The following is a 21,951-nucleotide window of genomic DNA, read 5'->3' as shown; positions in this document are numbered from 1 at the left end:
AGACAGACTATGCGTATACAGTGAAATTCAGAGTTTTATCCCTTTTAGAAATGCGCATGGCAGCGTTCTATACACAGTACCCTATCCTCCTTTTTTCCAGTTAAAGGGATGTCCTAACGCATACCATGTCACTGCCTGAGGAGCGTCCCCGTTCGGGGTCATGTCCGTGTAGCCCCCATTGTAGGGACGTGCCGTCCCACGTGGATGCTTTGTTCTAGTCCTTTGCTGCTCTGAATGCTGTTGCTGTGCATCGCTTTTTGTACATAACCATTTTGGACCAATGCGAGTTGATCTGTAGGATTAATTCCTACCAGTGGAATATCCAGGTCAAAGATTATGTGAGTCTGTGTGTTAGCACCCTTCCTCCCATGTCTCTAGTGCTCTTCCCAACTCCCTCTTTTCCCTATTTTGGTCTCTGCCCCGCAGCCCAGCCCTCAGCACTACTCTGACTGCTCCCCCACCTACTCACCTATACCCATCTCTTAATAGGTATAATATTTTATACCCCAAAATACGGACAGTTTCTGTTTATTTTGACTTTCCCATTTTGTAAACAAAAGATCTTATGGAGAGTCATACTTTCAACCTCTGAAAATCTGGGAAAATTGACCTCAAGAAGCCTCTAGGGAAAAAGAATGATTTTCTTATCTGTGTGCAAGTTAAACAGATGTAGAATAACTCATATGTGAGACTGTGTCTTGACTGTTTGAAATTCGTTCACCTACCTGTTATGAGTAGAGAGTTTCCCTGATGGAGGGAAGGATGGGAAACCTTACGTTCAGAAAAAGATATGCAATCATGTTGATGCAAGGTAGCTTGAAGCAGAGCTGAAGTTACATCTCAGCCCTCCTGGAACACAGAGATGTGTGTAGATGATTTGGGTTATGCTGTCAAGAGTGTGAAAGAATTAGATCAGGAAATACTGAATTAATGCATGCTTGGGGATGGATCGCAAAGCTTCTTTTCAAAAATGAAAATACAGATAATTTGTAGCTTCTAGATACAAGAAAAGAATTATTGCTCTTTTAAGAATTAAAGGAACCCTTTTGGAAAATATGAGTCATAGTTAGAGATTCTGTAAGTGTTTAAAGAGGAGAAAAAGAAGACCCTGTTAATAATAACAGAATCTGGGAAGCCAGCCGGGCCGCCTGCTGGCTGGAGCAGGGCGTCTGTGTAGCCTTGAGAGAACTGGCACTTTTCACCTTCATGTTTTGCCAACGTTTTTGGACCATTCTGTTGATAGAGATGTGTTTGTGCTGAGAAGCCTGCTTCTCCATCACAGTGCAGAGCCCATCAGGGAAGGCCAGGGCGCCGTGCAGTCAGGAAGGTCAGTCCGCGAAGGCGGCATTGCTGTTTTCTCCTGTCCTCTCTGGCTGAGGACACCTGTTATACTTCGTACACTGCACACCTGGTAGATGGTTTGTGTCAGAGTAGGAGGGCTTGGAGGTCATTCTGGCTGCAGCTCGTCACTTACGAAGCGTGGGTGCCAGGCTGGAGCCGAGGAGGCTGCCTGGGGTCCGATGCTCCATCCCGCCTGGGGGCCACGCAGGGTGGCCCAGGCTGGGGGCTTTGGGTGGTGGTGCCACGGGCACCACACAGACTCACCAGCTCCAGAGTTCCGTCCAACGTGACCCTGAGCTCAGCAAGGAGGGACGGGGTTGCCTTCCCTCTTCTGTGTCTCGTAGTTCCCTGTTTGTAGGTCCCAAATAGGCTGCATGAGGACTCATGACGTCCTGTCATTGCTGTGGGAACCTAGTTGGTGAAGATTGTGGTTTGAGCTTGTGACCGGCATAGTCATTCATAGTGCTGTCTTGGCGGGAACCATACTCCCAGCCACCAACAGCCTCCCGAGCTGCCAGCTTGCTGGAACCACTCATATCCAGGGTGTTGTCGGGGGGTACTGACCTACCTCAGGCATGGCAAGCATCACACTGGACAACAGCCTTTTATCCTACAGTCCCTGAATCCTGAGATCTCTGAAGAAAACCTTTGGAACCCACCTGAACTATATATAAGACTATTTATGGTCTCTTGATAATCCACTTGGCATAAATAGTCATCACTTGGACTGGTGAAATATTAATTTGTTTCGTGTTGGGGTTTAATTACAACTCAGACCCTGGAGAAGTTGTTGTATGATATGTGGTATAAACGTCTTTTGAAAATTAAAAAAAAGTCTGAATTCTGAAACATCTGGCCCCAAGGATCTCAGCTAAAGGACTGGGTATCTGAATGCACTTTTGATTCTCAGTTACAGTTTTGCAAGTACTTTCGTCCTTATTCTCTGTCTTCCCAACAGTTTTGTGAGGCGGGTGAGGGCTGCCTCTTGCAAGGGCTTAGCTCTGGAGTCAACGCTTTCCCAAAGTCACCTCCAGTGAAAGTGGCCAAACTAGGTGGGAGCTCGGTCTTTCCTGAAGGGTAACCCATGTCCGAGTCACCATGTCATCTGAGACTTGTACCCACTTCTCACCCCTACTAGGTGGACTCAACCTCTCCTTCCTTCCAGGGATGTTTCTTTGTATTCCTGTGACAGCAGCATTTACTGATTGGTTTGTTCGTTGACCTTCCCCCTTCAGATTGTGTTTTGAGGTGGGCACCAATCTTGTTATTTCTCTTCCTGATGTCTCTCACGGCACCTGGTCAAGCCAGCACCCAGTGCTCAGAGCTGCTGGGCAGATGGACAGGGTTTGCCAGCCTTTGTTATCATCATGTTCAGCTTTGTTGGTTTCGTGTAGTTTCGTTTTCCATTTTTTTGAACCATTTAAAGTTCCCGATCATACCTGACTCTTTTTTTTAAAAAAATCATTTATTTATTTTTGACTCTGCTGGGTCTTGTTGCTGTTTGAGGTTTTGCTGGTTGCAACAAGCGGGGCTACTCTTCATTGCGTTTCATGGGCTTCTCAATGGAGTGGCTTGTCTTGTTGCGGAGCACAGGCTCTAGGCATGCGTGTTCAGTAGTTGTGACTCCTGGGCTCTAGATCACAGGCTTAATAGTTGTGGTACATGGGCTTGATTGCTCCAAGGCATGTGGGATCTTCCCAGACCAGGGATCGAATCGGTGTCTCCTGCATTGGCAGGCGAATTCTTATCCATTGCACCCCCAGGGAAGTCCCCACATACCTGAGTCTTAAAACATCCACATTTTGAGATCACAAGATGGCTCTGTCAACTCTGCCTGTGAACTTTTCTTTGATGATCTTTGTTTTTTCACGTGAAAGTCAGAGGAAGAGCATTTCCAAAGTGTCCTTCTCTCATAGACTGCGGTTCCACTGGACATACTGAGCCCGCTTCCAGCCTGGTCCCTGTAAACATGCAGGGGAGGAATCAGACGCCCAAGCTGTGGGGCCCAGGGGACAAATTGCTGCAGCAAACCGGACACCTCCCACCCTGGTCCCTGCTGGCTCGACTCCTGGAAACCCTGGTGTGCCATTTGGGGCCCCTCTCCAGTTCCGGAAAAGTGGTTTTCTCAGGTAGTTTTAGATCTCTCCTAAGACGGGTCCGATGGTGTCCTTCACTTTCTCAGAAGGTTGAAACGGCATTCAGCCCAGTGGTTTTGAAGCCAGTTCATTCTTTGACATGGCAGTCAGAGTCCTCCTCAGGTTGTCCTAAACTTCCCAAGTCTGTATGGTCCTCTCGCAAGAGAAATATTCCAGCCGCCCAACGCTTGAATGCTGTCCCTCTCAACTGTGTGTCTGTGCCCTGCTCCCAGCCTGAGAAGACCCCTGCTCACGACCACGTCCCATCCTGGCCATCTACATCCTTCATTCCTTCCCTGGTGCAGATGCTGGCTCTTCTGGGTTGTCTCCTGGTTCTTCTGCTGTCTGTGCCCTGTCTGGTCCTGTTGTTTTCTGTGGTTACCCACGTGGTTGCTTCTTCAAGATCCTTGAGAACAGGGACATTTTGCTTATTTATCGTATCCCCCTGAGGGCCAGCATCCCTGGACTTCCTGGGCTTGTCACCACAGCTCGGACCTCTGTCCTGTCATCACAGAGCCATCTTCCCTGTGTCTATGTCCAGATTCACCTCCTCCCAGGAGGACACTTTCATTGGATGAGGGCGCATCCTGGTCCAGGATGGCCTCAGCTCAGTGACATCTGCAGAGATGTTGTTTTCAAACAAGGTCATATCCACAGCTACCAGGAATTAGGATCTGGCCATCTCTTTGGGGGGAACACAATTCTGTTTTCTCTACTCAAAACCATTTGAACTCCTCTGCTTGTCACCTTTCGGGTGAGTCATCACTCGCCTCCCACTCTTGGATCAGCAGTTCCAGAGATAAGACCTGGTCCAACCAGGCAGATCTTCGCATCCTGGAATTCTCAAACTGAAAAGGGTTCATCTAAGTCCTTTTGTTTAACTTTTACAGTTGGAAAAGGTAGACAAACAATCTTATTTTCTTGTGCTTCAGATCTTACAACTGTGACCATAAAGCAGACAAGTACTATTGTGTTCCCTGATGCCAGGGGCACTGTTCCTCCCTTGTTTTCAGCAAAATGTTTCTGATCAGAGTCAGTGCCTTTAAAGTACCAGACAGATATTTTAAGGCAAGGACCCAAGGCTTGTTTTCACCCCCTGAGTCCTACAGAGAGTCGCCCTCAGCAAAGTGCCAGGAGCTGCGGCTGGTGCTCCTGGAGGCTGCTCACTGGAGGTTGGAGTGAGTGTGGGCATGCAGGGAATATGGATGGATTGTGGTCACAGGTAACTCCAAGGTGGCAGGGAGGAGCCCTCAGGGTGCTGGAGGTTTCCACACATCCTCACGACAGGGGATGCAGAGCCATAGTGTGACCCCAGGCCTCCTTCTGAAACACCATTTCACCTCCTGCATTTCCTGTCCCAGATGACTCTCAACTATCATTCCCTCTACAGCAAGTCACCGACATATGAATGAGTTCTATTCTAAACGTGGGTTTGTAAGTCCAATTTGTTTGTTGAGTCCAACAAAGTAAGCCAACTAACACAATCGGCTGTGTAGTGGGCTGTAATAATATATATTATATATATATATATATAAAGTAGAGGTTTATAATGCTTATCACACAAGCATGTGAAAAACATAGAAAATAAAATTTTTAATCTTACAGTACAGTGCCATGAAAAGTACAGTAGGTAGTACCAGTACCAGCTACCTCACTCCTGTTTCACGCCTGCTTGTGGACATCCTGGGCTTGAAATAAATATACTGTAACTCTATACCGTGCCATCCAGTAAGGTACACAAAAGCACAACCACTTGTAGAGAATGCGTGCAGGTGACAATGTCCCCCAGATACATGAACTCACGTGACTGGACGTGTGAAGGCACAGTCACATCTTTTGAAAGTTCACAACTTGAAGGTTCATATGAAGGGGACTTATTCTACTAAGTTCAGAGATGGGGAATATCAGAATTACAATTAGGTGTTAAACCAGTGACAATATCTTTGTGAAAGTAGGAGAATGGAGTTTGCCTCATATTTTAGAAAAAAACTTTTTAAGGTATTTGGGTCAGTAAGTTGAATAATCTGACAAACATCTTTTCTTCCCATATCTTTTCATCTTTTTAAATTAAAAAGTAGCATGAAACCATTTATAGGGCATTATAGTGAAAGTCGCTCAGTCTTGTCCAACTCTTTATGACACCATGGATTATACGGCCCATGGAATTCTCCAGGCCAGAATACTGGAGTGGGTAGCCTTTCCCTTCTCCAGGGGATCTTCCCAACCCTGGTCTCCTGCATTGCAGGTGGATTCTTTACCAGCTGAGCCACAAGGGTCTTTATGAAATTTTAGTTCTTCCAGAGGGGCTGTCCTCAGTTTGATTGGTATTTGAGTCAGTGTTACCCTTCAAAAATAAGGGCTGAACAAGTTGCTCAGTAATGATAATTTACAAGTTGTAAATAATAATTTGCAAGTTGCTCTGTAAATGATAATGCTGTCTTGGCAAAATATCGTTCTTGGGGCAAAATGGATTGAACAAGAAAATACAAGACAATTAGGTCTTTGTCAATTTTCGCTTTTAATGACTTCAGCCTGTGTGCTGTGTTTTTAGTAATTGCAGAGGATGTTTTTAATAATGATCTGTGTAAAGTGTTGTGGTTTGAGTTACAGGCATGGGGAGTTGTTGGGCTGGGGTGACGGAGGACTGGCTCCAGGAGCTGTGCTCCCCAGGAAAGGCTGGCTGACAACGCCCCTCTTATTCCTCCTGTGCTTCAGTCCTCAGGTTGGCTCTCAGCTCGTGATGACAAAAAACAGGCCCCAGCTGCGCAGCCCAGGTGGAGGTCAGGGAACGTGTCTGACCAGCCAGGCCTGGATTGAAAGTGGGAGATAAAAGTTTTCTGAAACAAACTCATCACGTTGTATGAAAACTAGAAGGAAGAAGGATGCTGGGCCTGGCTGCTTAGAGCTCGGGCTGTTGAGAAGGTGCAACCAGAACTTGATGCTTTGGGGGCTACGATTTAAGACAACAAATCTGCTCCCTGAAAAGCACGTGTTCATTATTACCAGGGCCTGAAAAGGAAAGGATCAGTGATGCGCAGTTCATGGTTGGGGACCAGACACTGTAGCGATGTCCTTAAAATATTGTGACATCAACAGTTCTTTGGGAAATTACCGCTGTGCTGGAGCAGTTAGCTGTGTCAGCCTCTGGTGTGAGACACTTTTCACGTAATCCCTGCTTCAGCTTTGTGAGCTTGGTGCTGATACTCGCGAGCTGATGGAGAAATGGGATCTCAGAGAGTTTGGATCTGAAACCATGTGTGTCTGACTTGGCTCTGCCATACCATCTCTTAGTTTTACAGTATGCTTTGTCCATCAGTCCTCTAATTCTTCTTCTGTCCTCCACCCTCTTCCCTCCGTGCTCTCAGCACCTGGCACCCCGCTGGCCTCCGTCCACACTGAACCGTGTCGGTTCTGCCTCTGGATGTACCTGCCGCCAGCATCTGGCCCCCCTTCCCCCTGCCTCAGTTGCCCTCACACTAGCCTTCATTTGAAGGCCCTGAACTCTTAGAATAAATTCTACTTGGCCTTCCTGCTTCTAGTTTTAATCTGCCCTAGCCCGGCTTCCCCTCTAGCCGTGGACCAACCTCTCAAAAGTGTAGACTGAGTTTATGAACCTTTTGGCCTTGGCCACTCGCTGTCCTCGGCGATGAGCTGGCCTGCTGTCTCCCACCTGCCTCTCCAGCTCTGTCTTCCTTAAATCCTAGGGACGTCCCTGCCCCTCCCCCACTGCTTAAACCTGAAAACATGAGTCTTGTCACAGCCTTTTCTTTCTTGCACTTGGACCACCTGTAGTTACACATTTATAGATGACGACTCGCCCAGTATTCCTCACTGAACCATGTCCTCCCTGAGGGCAGCGATCAACCCTGCTTCGTTAACCAGCTGCTCAACCTCTAGCTTCGAGCACAGTGACGGCAGGTGCCCAGATCTGTGCTGAACAAATGGCTTAACAGACTTGTAACTGAAGAGCCCAAAGCAGTGCAGCCCTTTCTTAGTCTTCGCATTGTGATTTCACTTGTGGCTGAAGAACAAACCTGTGTTTGGAGCCGTTTTTGTCTCGGTGGCTTTTGGTTTGCTTAGAGAAGAGTAGGCTCCCTTTATGGCTGATTGTCATTGTCAGCAATTCAGCTTCTGTGCAGCAATGAACTTGGTTTTCCAAACTTCCATGTCAGAACCAGCCACAGTGGAAGGAAAGAATAGGTTCCAGGCGATGTTTTTCCTCTCGGTCTGGCCTGAGACTGGGTGGGTGGGAGGGGAAGAGCGAGGGCTCTCCTGACTGCTTCCAGATTCCTGTCTGATGGTGCAGAGGTGGGAACACTCCAGGCCCTTCAGCCTCGGCCGTGCTGGCCCCCAGAACCCGGGCATCCGGTTCAGCTGTCTCCATACACCTGTGCCACTCCTGCCTGCCATCTTTGAGCAGAGTTTGCTTTTTAAAAATTTTTTTATTTATTTATTTTTGATTGTGCTGGATCTAGTTGCGGCGCACAGGTTTCTTGTTGCAGTGGCTTCTTGTTTCAGAGCATGGACTCTAGGGCGTTCGGGCTTCAGGAGTTGCAGCACTGAGGCTCAGTAGTTGTGGCTCACGGGCTTAGTTGCTCTTAAGGCTTGTGGAATCTCCCCGGACTAGGGTTTAAACCTGTGTCTCCTTCACTGGCAGGCAGATTCTTATCCACTGGACCATCAGGGAAGTCCCCAGAGTTGCATTGGAAGGAGAATTTTTCTCTCCAGTGATTTATTATTTCAGCAGCCCTCCCAGCCTTGGTCATGGGCACTGGCTGTCAGAGTCTGCAGCCAGGGCTGTGTGCCCCCCGTCTGCGAGATCTCGCATGCTGGTATCCTCCATGAACACATGCCTGCCAGCTGGGAGACTCGTCTTCCTATGCCTGTCCTGAGTGTTGCCGCTAACACTACTCCTTTCTCTCTCGTTAATCCACAGTTGGTCATGTTCAGAGCTGGACCTGAACGAGATTCGCCTGATCGTTTACCAGGACTGTGAAAGGAGAGGCAGACAAGTCTTGTTTGATTCTAAAGCTGTTCACAAGATGGAAGAGGTGGCAGCTCAGGTAGGAAACGTGGATTTGCTTTCCTCTTTTGCATCTGTGGTGATGGAGGTGATGGTGGTGGTGGTGGTGATGGTGATGATGATGGAGATGGTGGTCGTGGGGGAGATGGTACTGGTAATGACGATGGTGAGGTTGGTGGTAATGGTGGAGGTGGTGATGGTCGGGGGATGAGGCATGGGGCATCTGGGGATGGTTAAAAATGAGGACAGAGTAGCCCTTGATCTTGATCCCTTGGAACCAGAATGGGAAAGGTAGAGCAACGTGTCTGCTGGGAGCAGAGTCTGGTCCTCCCTGTGAGTCTTCAGGATGGCTGTCCAGCGTCCTTCTGACTTGTCGCCTTTCAGCAGTTATCCAGGTGTCTACAAAGTAAACCCTTTTCTGTTCCTTCTTTTCATGTTCAGTAAGCTGCCTAGAAAATCCCATGGATGGAGGAGCCTGGTGGGCTGCAGTCCATGGGGTCGCTAAGGGTCGGACACGACTGAGCAACTTCACTTTCACTTTTCACTTTCACACATTGGAGAAGGAAATGGCAACCCACTCCAGTGTTCTTGCCTGGAGAATCCCAGGGATGGGGGAGCCTGGTGGGCTTCCGTCTGTGGGGTCACACAGAGTCGGACACGACTGAAGTGACTTAGCAGCAGCAGCAACCTGCTACCTGTATTGATTGAATCCTGGCACTTTAGAGAATGTGCAACTAAGTAACTGAATAGTTTATGTCACAGTCTACATCTCTTCAAGCCTGAGATCTCTTCCTGCTTCTGATAAGGTCATTTCTACAGGAAGGAAGTGTTTGGTTGAAGGCAGTTTAGCTGGGCAGATCCCATGGTGCTCTCACGTGGAAGTCGGCCAGGTAGCTAATCATTAAAGTAGTTGTCAGGCTTGTTAGGTAAGTGGGGGACTGGGGGATGAGAAGTCTCCCAGATGATTCCCTGAGGCTTTCATGGTAGATTCGTATCTAAGTTCAGGTGAGCTGGTACTTGGCCCTTTGTTTGGTGAACAGCCCGCGGTTTCCCCCTGATTTCCTGCATCATTTCCTATTTCCCTGAAGGCATTGCACAGATGGTATATTTGCACATCCACATTCTGTCACCTGGGCTCTTAATGGTGGTAACAGGTAGAGGGAAAAAATTCCCACTGGTTGGCAAAAGGAACCAGAATCGTGTCTGTAGGGGCAGTGATGACCCTGGGGTGTGCAACAGAAGTGTCCGGGAAAGTGCTCATTTATTAATAATTAGAGGCAGCTGGGCCCAGGTAGGCTCGGAAACTGTCTGAGCCTACTGAACAAGTCCAGCCTGGGCTCTGCTCACTGGACTGGGTGCTGTCACCACCCGCGGATGGCTTGGCCAGAGGGCCTGGTGGTGTGGGATAGGTGTGGGTCGTGGGTCGCTGCAGGGCCATATTCCTGTCTTCAGCGGCATGAAGCAGTGGGCAGACCCGAAGAGACCACTGAGGGTGTGCATATGCTCGGGGAGGACCTCACATCCTGGGCCTCCATCCCTGCCTGTGACCACTGGGGACACATGCTTCCTGTTCCCCTTCCGCCCCTCCCCATCTTCAGCCTTCCCCCCCACCGGCAGGCACCAAGCGTCAGCAGTTGGCAGCAGGCACATGACTGCAAGCATTTGCATTCGACCACCAGTGTGACTGTCACATTGCAGATTAGATAAGCTGCAGTTGCATTCATGGTTGTCCAAGCAAAGCTGCACACAAAAAGCAAATAAGACTGAGGATAGAAACCACGCATCACAGAGGGGGCAGGCTGCGTCTGTAGGGGGACGTGTGTCTTGGCACAGGAGGATGGGAAACGTTAGTACAGGTGTATCTTTATTCCTTTGTGTCACTGTCATAGAAACCAGCCCTGGACTCCATGTAGGAAATGTGTGTAGCTCGTGCCCCACGAGCCCTGACCTCTGGAGGCCATGTTGCGTCACATGTTGGGTGATCATAGGAGCCCCTGTTCAGTGCTCTGTCTTCATCTTTCACAAGCCTGACCGCGTGACTCTCTGAAGCAGTGCAGGAGGGTGTGTCATGAAAGCACATGCCCGGACTTTCCAAATGAATCCTTCTGCCTTAGTAATTCCTTTTGCCTGGTGAAAATTTAAATTTGAATCAAGCACTGTATCCTCATCAGTATTCTAATCTATGACTCTACAAAGTACTCCAAAATCCTCTAATAATCAAAACAGAGGTCAGGTCTCATCAATGGTTTTCAAGTATGAATTGAAGCTTCAATAACTGCTGAGTTATTTAAAGAGAATATTCTTGGGGAATCCCCTGGTGGTCCAGTGGTTAAAACTCAGCACTTTCATGGCAAGGGTCCGGAGTCAGTCCTTGGTTGGGGAACTCAGATCCCTGAAGCCTCCAAAAAAAAAAAAAAAACAGTGATAATAATAAAACAAAGAGAATAGTTTTTTAAAAATAATTTTATTTATTATATTTTTGCCTGTGCTGGGTCTTCAGTGCTATGCAGGCTTTTCTCTAGTTGCGACAAGTAGGGGCTACTCTTTAGTTGCAGAGTGGTGTAAGGAAGGGCTCCTCAGCGAGCGTGTGTTCACCCTGCCTCTCCCTCTTCACCCAGAGAACGGAGGACCTCCCTGCAAAAGTGCTGGCCAAAAGCTGCTCGGGAGATGGCCCTGCTGCTCATGGCCCTTCAGGGGGATCTCTACCACATGCCAAGGAACAGCTTCCCAAGTACCAGGTAAAGCCGCCCCTGCGAGCGCAGTAGCCCAAGGGCTGAAGTCACTTACTGTCATTTCCCCACGGGGATCACAGTGCTGGAGGCGCCCGCTCCTGCAATAGGAGACTGCAGATCCAAAAATGTGTCCCAGGTGTTTTAGGTCGGTGCTGTGCTCACACTTTGGCTTTTATCTCTCCATAAAAACTAGAGAAAAGTGGAGCAGGGGGGGATCCAGCGTAACACAGACCAAAAGAGGAAGGAATATTGCAAAGGAAGCGATCTCACCTGTTTCGGTTGCTCGGTTGTCAGAACTGGGCTAATGCATGTGTTTTCCAGTTTTGTCAAAAGAGTTCTGAGGAGTCTGGGGTTGCAGGCGGACATCCTGAGAAAATACTCTTGCCAGTAGAAGGAAGAAAGCTTCTTACAGGAGCATATGGAAAGGCCAGACCTAAGTTGAGTGTGAAGAATAGACGACTGGTAGCATTTTTATGGGTGTGTGTGTGTGTCTGTGTGTGTGTGTCTGTGTCTGTGTCTGTGTGTGTGTGCGCGCGCGCAGAGGATAAGGGTTATTGCAGAATATTGGCCAACCGACTGGTAGCATTTTTATGGGTGTGTATGTGTGTGTGTGTGTCTGTGTGTGTGTGTGTCTGTGTGTGTCTGTGTGTGTGTGTGTGTGCGCGCGCGCGCAGAGGATAAGGGTTATTGCAGAATATTGGCCAACCGACTGGTAGCATTTTTATGGTGTGTGTGTGTGTGTGTGTGCGCAGAGGATAAGGGTTATTGCAGAATATTGGCCAACCAGGCAAAAGGGAAGTTGTTTCATAAATATGACTTGCAGAAGGGTACTACTTGTGGAGGATATATCAGTTTTTATTTTTATTTTTCTAGTCATGTGAGTTTTTCTACCATGTTGCTAGAACAGCAAACCCAGGGAAGGTACCAGCAGCCACAGGCATATAGAATGTTGTTCTCTTCATGGCCAGGATGGTTGCACACATCCACCTATATTCGATAGAATCCCAGGTCTCAAGAGCAGTGTGTGTGTGGTTGCAACAGCGCAAAGTGGATTAGCAGTGAGTTGAGAATCACAATTCGCACGTGGACCTTGAGCTTCCAGAGTAAGCAGATTAAGAATTGGAGGTGGTGGTTTGAAATTATTACTGAAGAACATGAAAGCCTGTCAGTTCTCTGTGCATGTAGTGAGAAGGGATTGGTAGGAGCCTATTAAATTAGATGGATTGATTTCTGTTTCTCTTTCCTTCTCTGCAAATATGTGTAAGTAGGTGTATGTGTGTGTCCTTCTGTGTGTGAATATATATGTGTATGTGTGTGGATTTTTCCTTGCATAGTAAACAAAGCAGTCAAGAATCTGGCTGGTGGCCCGAGTCACGGGAGACCATGGTTTGGTTTTGGTCAGGCTGTGTAGGTGCTCCTGGTTGGGTTGACTCTCAAACCCATCTTCCTTATCGTGTGTCACCAGTATTTACAGTAGGAGCCAAGCATCCTCTATTCAAATGCATCTACTCACATACCATCATATTTCACAATATACAGATTTTGTGCCATATGAGTGAAGGCATTTGGGTGCTGGCTTCCAAAGCCCCAGGCAAGTCAGGGTCCAGAGATGAAGGTGAGGGGGTTCCCACATGTCGGGAAGAACCAGAATCACAGCAGTGGTGGTGGCCGTGGGCAGTGACAAGAGGGCCCTCTCAGGAACTGTTCTGTCCAGGGGGTGAGTTGGGAAAGCAGAGATTTAAGAAGGAGAGCAATTAGCACATCAGATACCGTGAGACATTTAATGAAACAAACTGGGAAGTGCCCACTGGATTTCACAGAAGGCAAGGCCATCACTAGAGCGGTATGAATAGTTGTTGGGGGAGGCAGTGCTGTCCACCGTCTGTGCTGGCAAAAGGGACGCGAAAGACTGGTCAGAGGTAAGGGCTCAGATATTTAAAAAATATTTTTGTACAACTTTAGGGGAATCAGGCTGTCCGTCATCTTTTGGACCTCACCTGCCCCGTGGGGCGTTTTGTTCAGCAGTGTTAATTTTGGTTGAATAATCCCAGACTGTTTCTTTCCAGGATATGTTCTCAGTACCAAGAGAGCAGCCACCCTGTCTCTTCCATCACCTAATCTTTCTACTTAGCCTTTGTAAATGGGGATGAGGAAAACCGTTGTTTCTCATAAAAAAGATTTAAAATGAGCTTCAGTAAAATGCTTGGGTCCTGTGTGAGGATATCATGTGTAAAGAAGAAATCATGAACATTAGTGATTATTTGGGGAAAAAAGTAGGCAATCACCATTTTTTACAATCACTAAGATGGTAAAGCTGTCAGACGCTGCTTTGAGAAACAGGTCTAATTACCAACAAGCCGAGTGTTATTCTCTGTCACACTGCGCATGATGTTGTGGTGGTTCTTTTCACATCCGATAGTACACGCGGCCCGCCTCTGATGTCAACATGCTCGGGGAGATGATGTTCGGCTCGGTCGCCATGAGCTACCAAGGCTCCACCCTGAAGATTCACTACATACGGTGAGTTCTGGCACCGCCACCACGCATGGAACATAGCATGTTGACTCCTAATTCAAACGTGCTTAAAAAAAAACTTAAACAGTTAAACAATAGACTGTCATCTGATATTGTTAGCACTTGATATTTTTTATGCGTCTTTAACAGTTAAAAAAGACTTTTTCTACATAACTCTGACCTTGAATCAGCTTAGCAGAACAAAATCCTAAGCTTTAACTAAGTACTGTAAGTGAAAAATGTATACCAAAGTCTTCTATCTGCCAGGTTAGTAGTAGCAATACTTTCTATCAGAATTATTGAAATGTTTTAAGTTTTTCAAAAATCTCATAAATTTTCCGTTTTCAGATTAAAATTTTAGTCATGACTTTTTCCTTTTACTGAGGTACATATATTTTTCTTATTTTTAAAAGAATCACTGAATGAATGCCAAGTTTATTTCTGTTTCCAGGGAATGGTGTCTAGAACAAAAGCTTCTGCAAAAAACAAAATGTGACCCCATTAAAGAATATGTCCGTTGTCTGCGTGTCAGAACAGAATTTAGCTTGCTTGAGGCGCAAGCTATATGATTTATGAAAGAAAGCCTCTCCCCATCCTGCATGTCTAACCTTCTGTCTGTTCATCCTGTGCCGTGTGGCAGATGAAAAATGTAACCTGAGAGAAAACAAACTTCTACTCTGAAAGATACCAGCTAAGCGAAGTTTGTTCATCTGAAATACCTGCTCCCAAGGAAAATGGCCCCCAGAAATGTCTCCATGTCTCTCTTCTAGGGTTTTAACATCCTTGGGATTTTAAAATGATACAATTAGAAAAAAGAAATCTAGGCACCCCACTGATACAGTGATTTGAAAAATACATGTCTCATTCTTTGTCAAATAAAATATAGAAGTGAATAAAAGCTTCAGAAAAAGTAGAAATAAAAGCAAGCAAACAAAAAGGCATCTCTCCCTGCCCTGTCCTTTTGTCTTTTCCTCCAGTTCTCCTCCGCAGCTGATGGTTAGTAAAGTCTTCTCCGCCAGGATGGGCAGTTTCTGTGGGAGTACAAACAAGTAAGTGTGGGGTGTCCCCCCACCCCACTGTTCCAAGTGGCTGTTTCTGGGGTGTCCCCACTCCCACTGCTCCAAGTGGCTGTTTCTGGGGTGTCCCCCACCCCCCATTGTTCCAAGTGGCTGTTTCTGGATGGAGTCACTCCTTGTGACTCTTTTTGAGATGAGAAGCAGGACGCGTCCGCATTAACTCAGGGTTTTTAAGGTGGCCGTTGTCCAGTACACAGTGAGTGTGAAAAGGCCCTGGCTCTTATCAGTTGGCCTTGAAGACAAATCTGTCTATACATATATTTGGGATCTCTGCCTGTTACCCTCTGTTCCTACTGACAAACACCAGTTTTCATTTCCCGCAAAATGAAATGTGAAGGGGAAAAAAGGCGGGGCCACAGTAATGAGCTGCAGTGTCCCTGATATTATTTTATCAAGTCTTATCGGGACTTCTCCCTGGTGCTACAGTAGTTAAGATTTTGCCTTCCAATGAAGGGCGTTCAGGTTCAGTCCCTGGTCAGGGAGCTGGGACCCTGCCTGCCTCATAGCCAAAAAAACCAAAAACACTGTACAAAAGCAGTGTCGTAACAAATGCAATAAAGACTTTAAAAATGGCCCACATTAAAAACAAAAAATCTTAAAGCCTCATCTGCTAGTTTCCTCATTTATTTATTTCTAAAGGAATGAGGCACAGGGTGAGTTTGCCAGGCTGAGCGGCCCCTGAATGGCGGGAGGGGCTGTCTGTGTCTACTGTCTGAGCCGTCTGTGCCACCGCTGCGGTTGGTGGGGACTCGGGTTAGGCAGTGTTTTGATTTTTGCTCCTGAGTTCCTCCTCCAACTCTTAATTTTGCTCTTCTGTGTAAACTAAGAATATTTCAGTGTCTAACTTAACTCTTACCTTGGCACATTTGTTCATGTATTTTGAATTTTCCAAACAAATATTTTATATACTGCTTTTTTTGAATGAAATAACAAAACATTTGTTATACTTGCGTAAGTTTGAAATAAACGTTTGTTATAAATTAAAGGGGTCTTTTTCTGGGTGAGATAAAGGCTGTATTTTTTTTACAGTCTTTGGAAATTAAAAGTATGTTCCTCTGCAAATTTGGGTGCCTTTGAGTAAGTCTGCTTACTGTTCATCCCAGTAAAGAATTTATATTTTTGAGCATTTTAAGACTGGATTGTTAGGACTTAAGCGTAGAAATTAATGTTTCTTTTTTTGTGTGAGATATTCTTTTTCAGATCTTTGCTACTACCTGAGCATTTATTATACTAACTCCCTCTAATAAAATATTGAGCTCAGATTTAAGTAAAAATGATTTTTGCCTCATTATGCTATATTATCCTCAAAATCTTTTTTACTTCACTTCTTAGTAAATACAATAAATTATTACAATCTGCTTCTCTCACACGTATGTTATGTTAGTCAGTCATATCTGAGTCTTTGTGACCCCAAGGATTGTAGCCCGTTAGGTTCATCTGTCCATAGAATTCTCCAGGCAGAAATACTGGAGTGGGTTGCCATTCCCTTCTCCAGGGTATCTTCCCAACCCAGGGATAGAACCTGGGTCTTCTTCATTGCAGACAGATTCTTTACCATCTGAGCCACCAGGGAAGCCCTCTCACATGTTTATTTATGAGTAATTCTAACGTTTTAGAAGTTGTGGAATCAGACTCCTGTAAAAATCATTATTTCCATTATATGGTCCTCCTGAAAAAGGTTGCCAAATTTCTCATGGATGTTAACTAAGAGTTAAAATGAATTTCATTTTGAAGGTTTATGTAAAATTACCCTTGAAATAAATAGCATTAACCTTGGTCTTAGTCACCAAAACAAGATTTTAGAGTCTCTTATTCCCCGTTATATAATGTGAAATTGTATATTTGGATTGTAAATGTTTGGAATGTGTCATTTAGTTTTATACATTGAACTACCTCCCAGAACCTTTCTTGTCTTCTAACAAATTCCCCTGAAGATTAATTCCCTCCAGTAGATGTGAGACTTTATTAATTTATATAGAAAAATCTGACCAACTGGTGGGTTGTCTTGTACCTGAGAGTCTGTTAGCAAGCAGCTGTATTCATCTCTTGATGTTTCTCTCCCTTCCGTCCCCTTCTGGACTTAGCTTGCAAGACAGCTTCGAATACATCAACCAAGATCCTAACCTGGGGAAACTGAACACAAATCAGAATAACCTGGGTCCCTGTCGGACTGGAAGTAACCTAGGTAAAGTCCACCGCAGAGATGGGTCTGGCTTTCTGGGCCCCCGCCGCGGGGGTGCGTTTTGCTCTCTTTTGAGTCTGCGGTGTTTTGTTCCAGCAGTATCTTTAATCTGTGTTTATTTCTGTGTGTGCCTTGTCCGCCCCCATGTTGTCTCCGCCGCAGGTGCGCTGCAGGGATGCGGCGGCAAGCTGCCCCCGGGGGCGGCCGAGGGAGGACCTCTCCGGCTCAGCCGCAGTGCCTCTTTCTTTGCAGGTTTGTGTGGAATGCTGAGCACGGTGTGACCTGCACACGTTAATAAATCCTGGGCAGGTTCTTGGAAACAAATCCTGTTTGGCACCTCTCTAGAAATCCAAGGGGCTCTTGAGATAATTAGTTCCAAATGCTGCCAAGTTCCCCATGTTCTGAAACTTCCACCCGTGAACCCCCTATTGTAAAAGTCTCCGTTAATACCCCAGCGTAAGCTGATTCTGATCCGAAATGAGCCCTTCGTATTTCTAAGAGGATAATATCTTCTGACCTTCCTCGGGCTCGTCCGCTGCTGTGAGCTGTCTCTCTTTGCCGTGGCGTCTTTAGTCATTGTTCACCTGCATCCTTAGCTGCACAGTCTCTTCAAAAGTCACTCTAACACCAGCATGGAAGACCAACCTCACTCACCGTCTCTCTCTCTCTGTGGCACTTAAGTAGCTCAAATGCATTTTCCAGCTTCTTCACAGGTGTAATTGTCTCCGTCTCCCTGGGTAGGTACACTCTGAGCAGAGTCTGGTCTTGTAGCTGAGGCTGTCTGCTCTCTGCTGTAGGCTGGCATGATTAACAAGTGTGGAAGTCTTCACTGCTAACTTTAAAGGTTGTGTTTATGGCAAATGGTATGCTTCATTCCGTTTTACTTTGTAGCCCAGAGTATACTAGGCACCCTAGTTAACTGACAGACACTCTCCTACCTACTTCAGAGTGAGGATAACAGGTTTGTGTATACACTGTCCTTAAAATTGTAAAAATAAACATGCCTCACAAAAGAGCTGGCAAATACAACACTCAGGCAGGGCAGTCTTGTGCAGTGTAAAGCTAACTGTAGCCACATGTCAGCTACCTTCTAGCTCAATAAGGAAATAGTTAAGACCGAGCTGAAGCATTCCTAGAAGTCTGTAATCCTTTAGAGTGTTTTCTTTTTTTGTTAATTTTTTTTGGAGTATTGTTGCTTTACAGTGTAGTGCTAGTTTCTACTGTACAGTGGAGTGAAGCAGCTTTACGTACACATACATCCCCTCTTTTCTGGATTCCCGTCCCATTTAGGTCACCACAGAGCACTGAGTAGAGTTCCCTGTGTATACAGTAGGTTCCCGTTAGTTATCTATTTTACTACAGATACTGTGTATAAAATAGAGTGTTTTCTAAGAAAGTCTACAGTAATTCTGGATCTCGGTATGTATGGAAAAGAGGTGGAGGAAAAAATCGTTGAAAATAAATACGTGTTTTCTATCTACCAAGAGAATGGGTTATAAAACAGAGAAACATTTTTCAAATTTATGAAATGGTTTTCACGTAGTTCTCTAGGTTGCCTGCAGTTGTTACTAAAACTGATTACAAAGCATTTTGAAATTTCTTAATACTTTGAAATACATTCTAATATATTGAAAATACTTAAATACTATTTAAAATCTACTAATGAGGAAAATGCCTCAAAGTATCCACTGCAGGATGCGGTTCATTGTATCAGGTGACCACACAGTTTATGATTCAGTTAGAGGTGAGTATCAGAAAAGTCTCCGTGCTGCAGTAGGACAGGCAGCTGATCCTGCCTCCTCCCCGCTCCTTCCCTCCTCCTCCGCCTTTTCTCCTGCTCCCCCACCCCCTACCCCCCCCCGCCCCCCGATCTTCCTCACCCCTCTCCCCTTCCTCCCCCATCTCTGTCTTTGCTGCACTGAATTCTGCTTCCTCGTTCCTATGTACACTCACGCGGGTCCTCACTAGCCATCATAAAAATGAGCGCAGTTGATTTGAACAGCCCGGTGACCAGGTTTCCTTGCTTCCCACAGCACACAGCACCCCGGTTGACATGCCGAGCAGAGGACAGAACGAAGACAGGGACAGCGGCATCGCCCGGTCAGGTACGGGCGTTTCTCCTCTTGTGTGGCATCGCCCATGGGGTGAGCACTCTGAGCTCTGGGCCTTCAGGGGCGGTGTCCAGGCATGATGTGCACCAGGATGAGCCCTGGCGGTGAACGCGCACTGAGAAGTGACCCTCTAAAAAGAGAGAAGCCTCCTTGAGCCAGTGGTCCTTGCTTGCTGAGTGCTGAGGATCAGGTCAGGGGAGGGTCAGTGTCCGTGGATGTCACTCTGACCATGGCCGTGGCAGGACTGCCTGCTGACCCGTTCACTCCTTCTGTCCTGGAGACATACTGCTCTAGATTTTATCTCCTGTGCCTTTTCTTCTTACGTCAGGCTGTTACTGACCAGGGTTTTTGGCCTCCTTAATCAGTAGAAATTGACAAGAGACCAGACACAAAATTCAGACAAGGCTTTATTGGGCCCCCACTGCAGCAGGGGTAGCGAGAACAAGTAACAGGTGCCCTCGCTTGCTCCTGCAGAGGAGAGGGGAGTGAGCTGAGCTGGTTCCTTACATGGGGTGAGGGTAGGAGTGCGTCCAGGGATCAGGCTGGAGGGGTGGCTTAGGTGGTCGGCCCACCCCTTAGGTGGTGGTGTGTGCAGAGGGCATGCACGGTACCCTGCTAATCCCAACATTCTGCTTTTGTAACTGGATCTTCACAAGTTGCAGTTAGATTTTTTGGTCTTTTTGTGTCTTTTGTTCATAACTTGCCCCAACTGCACGTGCATGCAGTTATTTTTAGCCCCTCTGATTTCTTGGTATCTGTTGAGACATTTGTCCAGGCCCATGACTACAACAAAGGGTCCCGGGTGGCAGCCTGTCTCAAAGCCTTAAACTTTCCCAAGACTGCTTTTAAGATCTTTTGGTTTCTGCTCTTATACCTGATTCTGCTGTTGATTTTGATTTATGGTTCAGATCAGAGATAGAGTCCTTGCAGTGAAAGAAGGGTGGTGAGTGAGTGATGTGGAATTGGAGGGTTTGGGGGTGTGTGGGCTGTGCCCGCTGCAGACTCGGGGCACCTACTGCAGCCGGTTGGCACTCATTGTGCTGAGCCTGGCCTGGGCTTGCTGCCTTAAGTCATTTCTGATTCCCTCGGGTCCCTTTCATGTGGTACCAAGCCCTTCACCCCGCTCGGTATAGCTCTGCTCCCAGGTTGTTAAGTGAAATGGAATTTGTGACAGAGTCCACCTGTTTGGTTAATATATGTCACGTGATGAAAAGTACACAGCATTCTGTGTATGATTGGTTTCAGTGAGTTGATTCACTTTGGGTTTCCCAATCCTGTCTTAGGTAAACTTGGTCAGAGGTGTAACTGCCGTTAGTTAGACCTGTGTTGTTTTCGTTTGTAGTAGTTTTTACACAAACATAAAACCTGGGATGCGACGCTTATGGAGTGGTAAGAGGATCATCTGACTTTGTGTCCCATGGTGCTCGGGATGATCTCCATCCATACAGGGTGCGGTCAGCATCCACTCTGCAGGAGGGTCTTTGAGTCACATCCATCCATCAGCCACTGGAAGCTGAGAATGTGGTGTGATGGTCTTACTGTCCCAGAGCCCAGCCCCGGAGCCTCTCCAGTCAGGCCTGGCTGGGGCTAGCTCTGTCTTGGTCAAGTCTCCAGGCAAAAAGAAGCAGGAACCATGGTAGAAGCAAGGCCATGCTCCATTCCAGTTGCTGCCTTAGCAGCTCATAGAATTTGGTGTGTTTGTCTTTATGTGGTGAACACCCAGGTGGCACTAGTGGTAAAGAACCCACCTGCCAGTGCAAGAGATGTAAACGACACAGGTTCGATCCCTGGGTCAGGAAGATTCCCTGGAGGAGGGCATGGCAACCTGCTCCAGTATTCTTGCCTGGAGAACCCCATGGACAGAGAAACTTGGACAGTCCATAGGGTCGCAAAGAGTCAGACGCAACTGCGACTTAGACGTTTGCGTGCACACCTCTGTGTAGTCAACACTCTGTACCCAAAGATGACTAGTGTTTGGCTGAGTCCCGCTCTGAGCCCTGAGCACACAGGGTTCCCACTGAAGCTTTCTCTTATGTGTCTGTTTCTGCTCCTTCTTGTTCCAGAAAGGCTAGAGAGACTGGGAGGAGCGGAAGTTTGGGTGTTCCTGGGTAGCTTCTCGGTTTATCGTGTGTTTGGTATGAAGGTTCACGTTGCGCACATCAGAATCCCCATAAGTTTAGTAGTTCTGTGACTCTAAATCACTCCCTGCTGGTAAGTCACTTCAGTCGTGTCTGACTCTGTGCAGCCCCATAGACAGCAGTCCACCAGGCCCCCCCGTCCCTGGGATTCTCCAGGCAAGAACACTGGAGTGGGTTGCCATTTCCTTCTCCCGTGCATGAAAGTGAAAAGTGAAAGCGAAGTCGCTCAGTCGTGTCCAACCCTCAGCGACCCATGGACCGCAGCTTTCCAGGCTCCTCCATCCATGGAATTTTCCAGGCAAGAGTACTGGAGTGGGGTGCCATTGCCTTCTCCCTAAATCACTCCTTAGATGAGTCTTTTTTGGCCTCAGAGAAGCAGGAACATTGAAGGGCTGAGTGTGCATTAAAGTGAAAAGTCCATAGCAGCCGCATCTGGGCATTTTCTTGGGAGGAGGAGGCAGATGTGAACCTGGTGCAGATGTGAACTCTGACTTCCCTGGTGGCTCAGCTCGTGAACCAGGCACCTCTCCTTTGAGGCTCCCAGCCTCCTGTTGCGGGGATGGCAGACATGGGGCTGCACCGGGCGCTCAGGGGCCTTCTGCTTCCCTCCCTCCCTGGGAGCCGCTTCAAAGTCATCGGGTGCTCCCGGGGCGGGTCTCCCTCCACTGAGGCCTCTTGTGCTCCCCAGGCCTCTGCTCC

At 47.1% G+C, this 21,951-nt stretch overlaps 1 protein-coding gene across 7 annotated transcripts in view; it reads left to right on the top strand.

Moving 5' to 3' along the window:
* Positions 1–21,951, top strand: part of FNIP2 (folliculin interacting protein 2) — a 121,209-nt gene that overhangs the window by 51,836 nt on the left and 47,422 nt on the right. For 3 of the 7 annotated variants that reach the window (XM_088828048.1, XM_055405711.2, XM_055405709.2), the window contains exons 2-8: positions 8,413–8,539; positions 11,118–11,237; positions 13,651–13,751; positions 14,723–14,794; positions 16,906–17,006; positions 17,166–17,255; positions 19,037–19,108. In XM_088828048.1, the coding sequence (XP_088684174.1) occupies positions 8,519–8,539; positions 11,118–11,237; positions 13,651–13,751; positions 14,723–14,794; positions 16,906–17,006; positions 17,166–17,255; positions 19,037–19,108 (577 nt within the window). In that variant the 5' untranslated portion in view covers positions 8,413–8,518. The remainder of the gene's footprint in view (positions 1–8,412; positions 8,540–11,117; positions 11,238–13,650; positions 13,752–14,722; positions 14,795–16,905; positions 17,007–17,165; positions 17,256–19,036; positions 19,109–21,951) is intronic. The other 4 variants (XM_055405714.2, XM_055405713.2, XM_055405712.2 and 1 more) reach the window with 3 other exon arrangements.

Source organism: Moschus berezovskii, chromosome 19 (genome assembly GCF_049115385.1).
Source record: "Moschus berezovskii isolate FMDL1 chromosome 19, NW_MosBer_1.0, whole genome shotgun sequence".
NCBI lineage: Eukaryota > Metazoa > Chordata > Mammalia > Artiodactyla > Moschidae > Moschus > Moschus berezovskii.
This window is presented reverse-complemented; position numbering and strand designations above follow the sequence as displayed.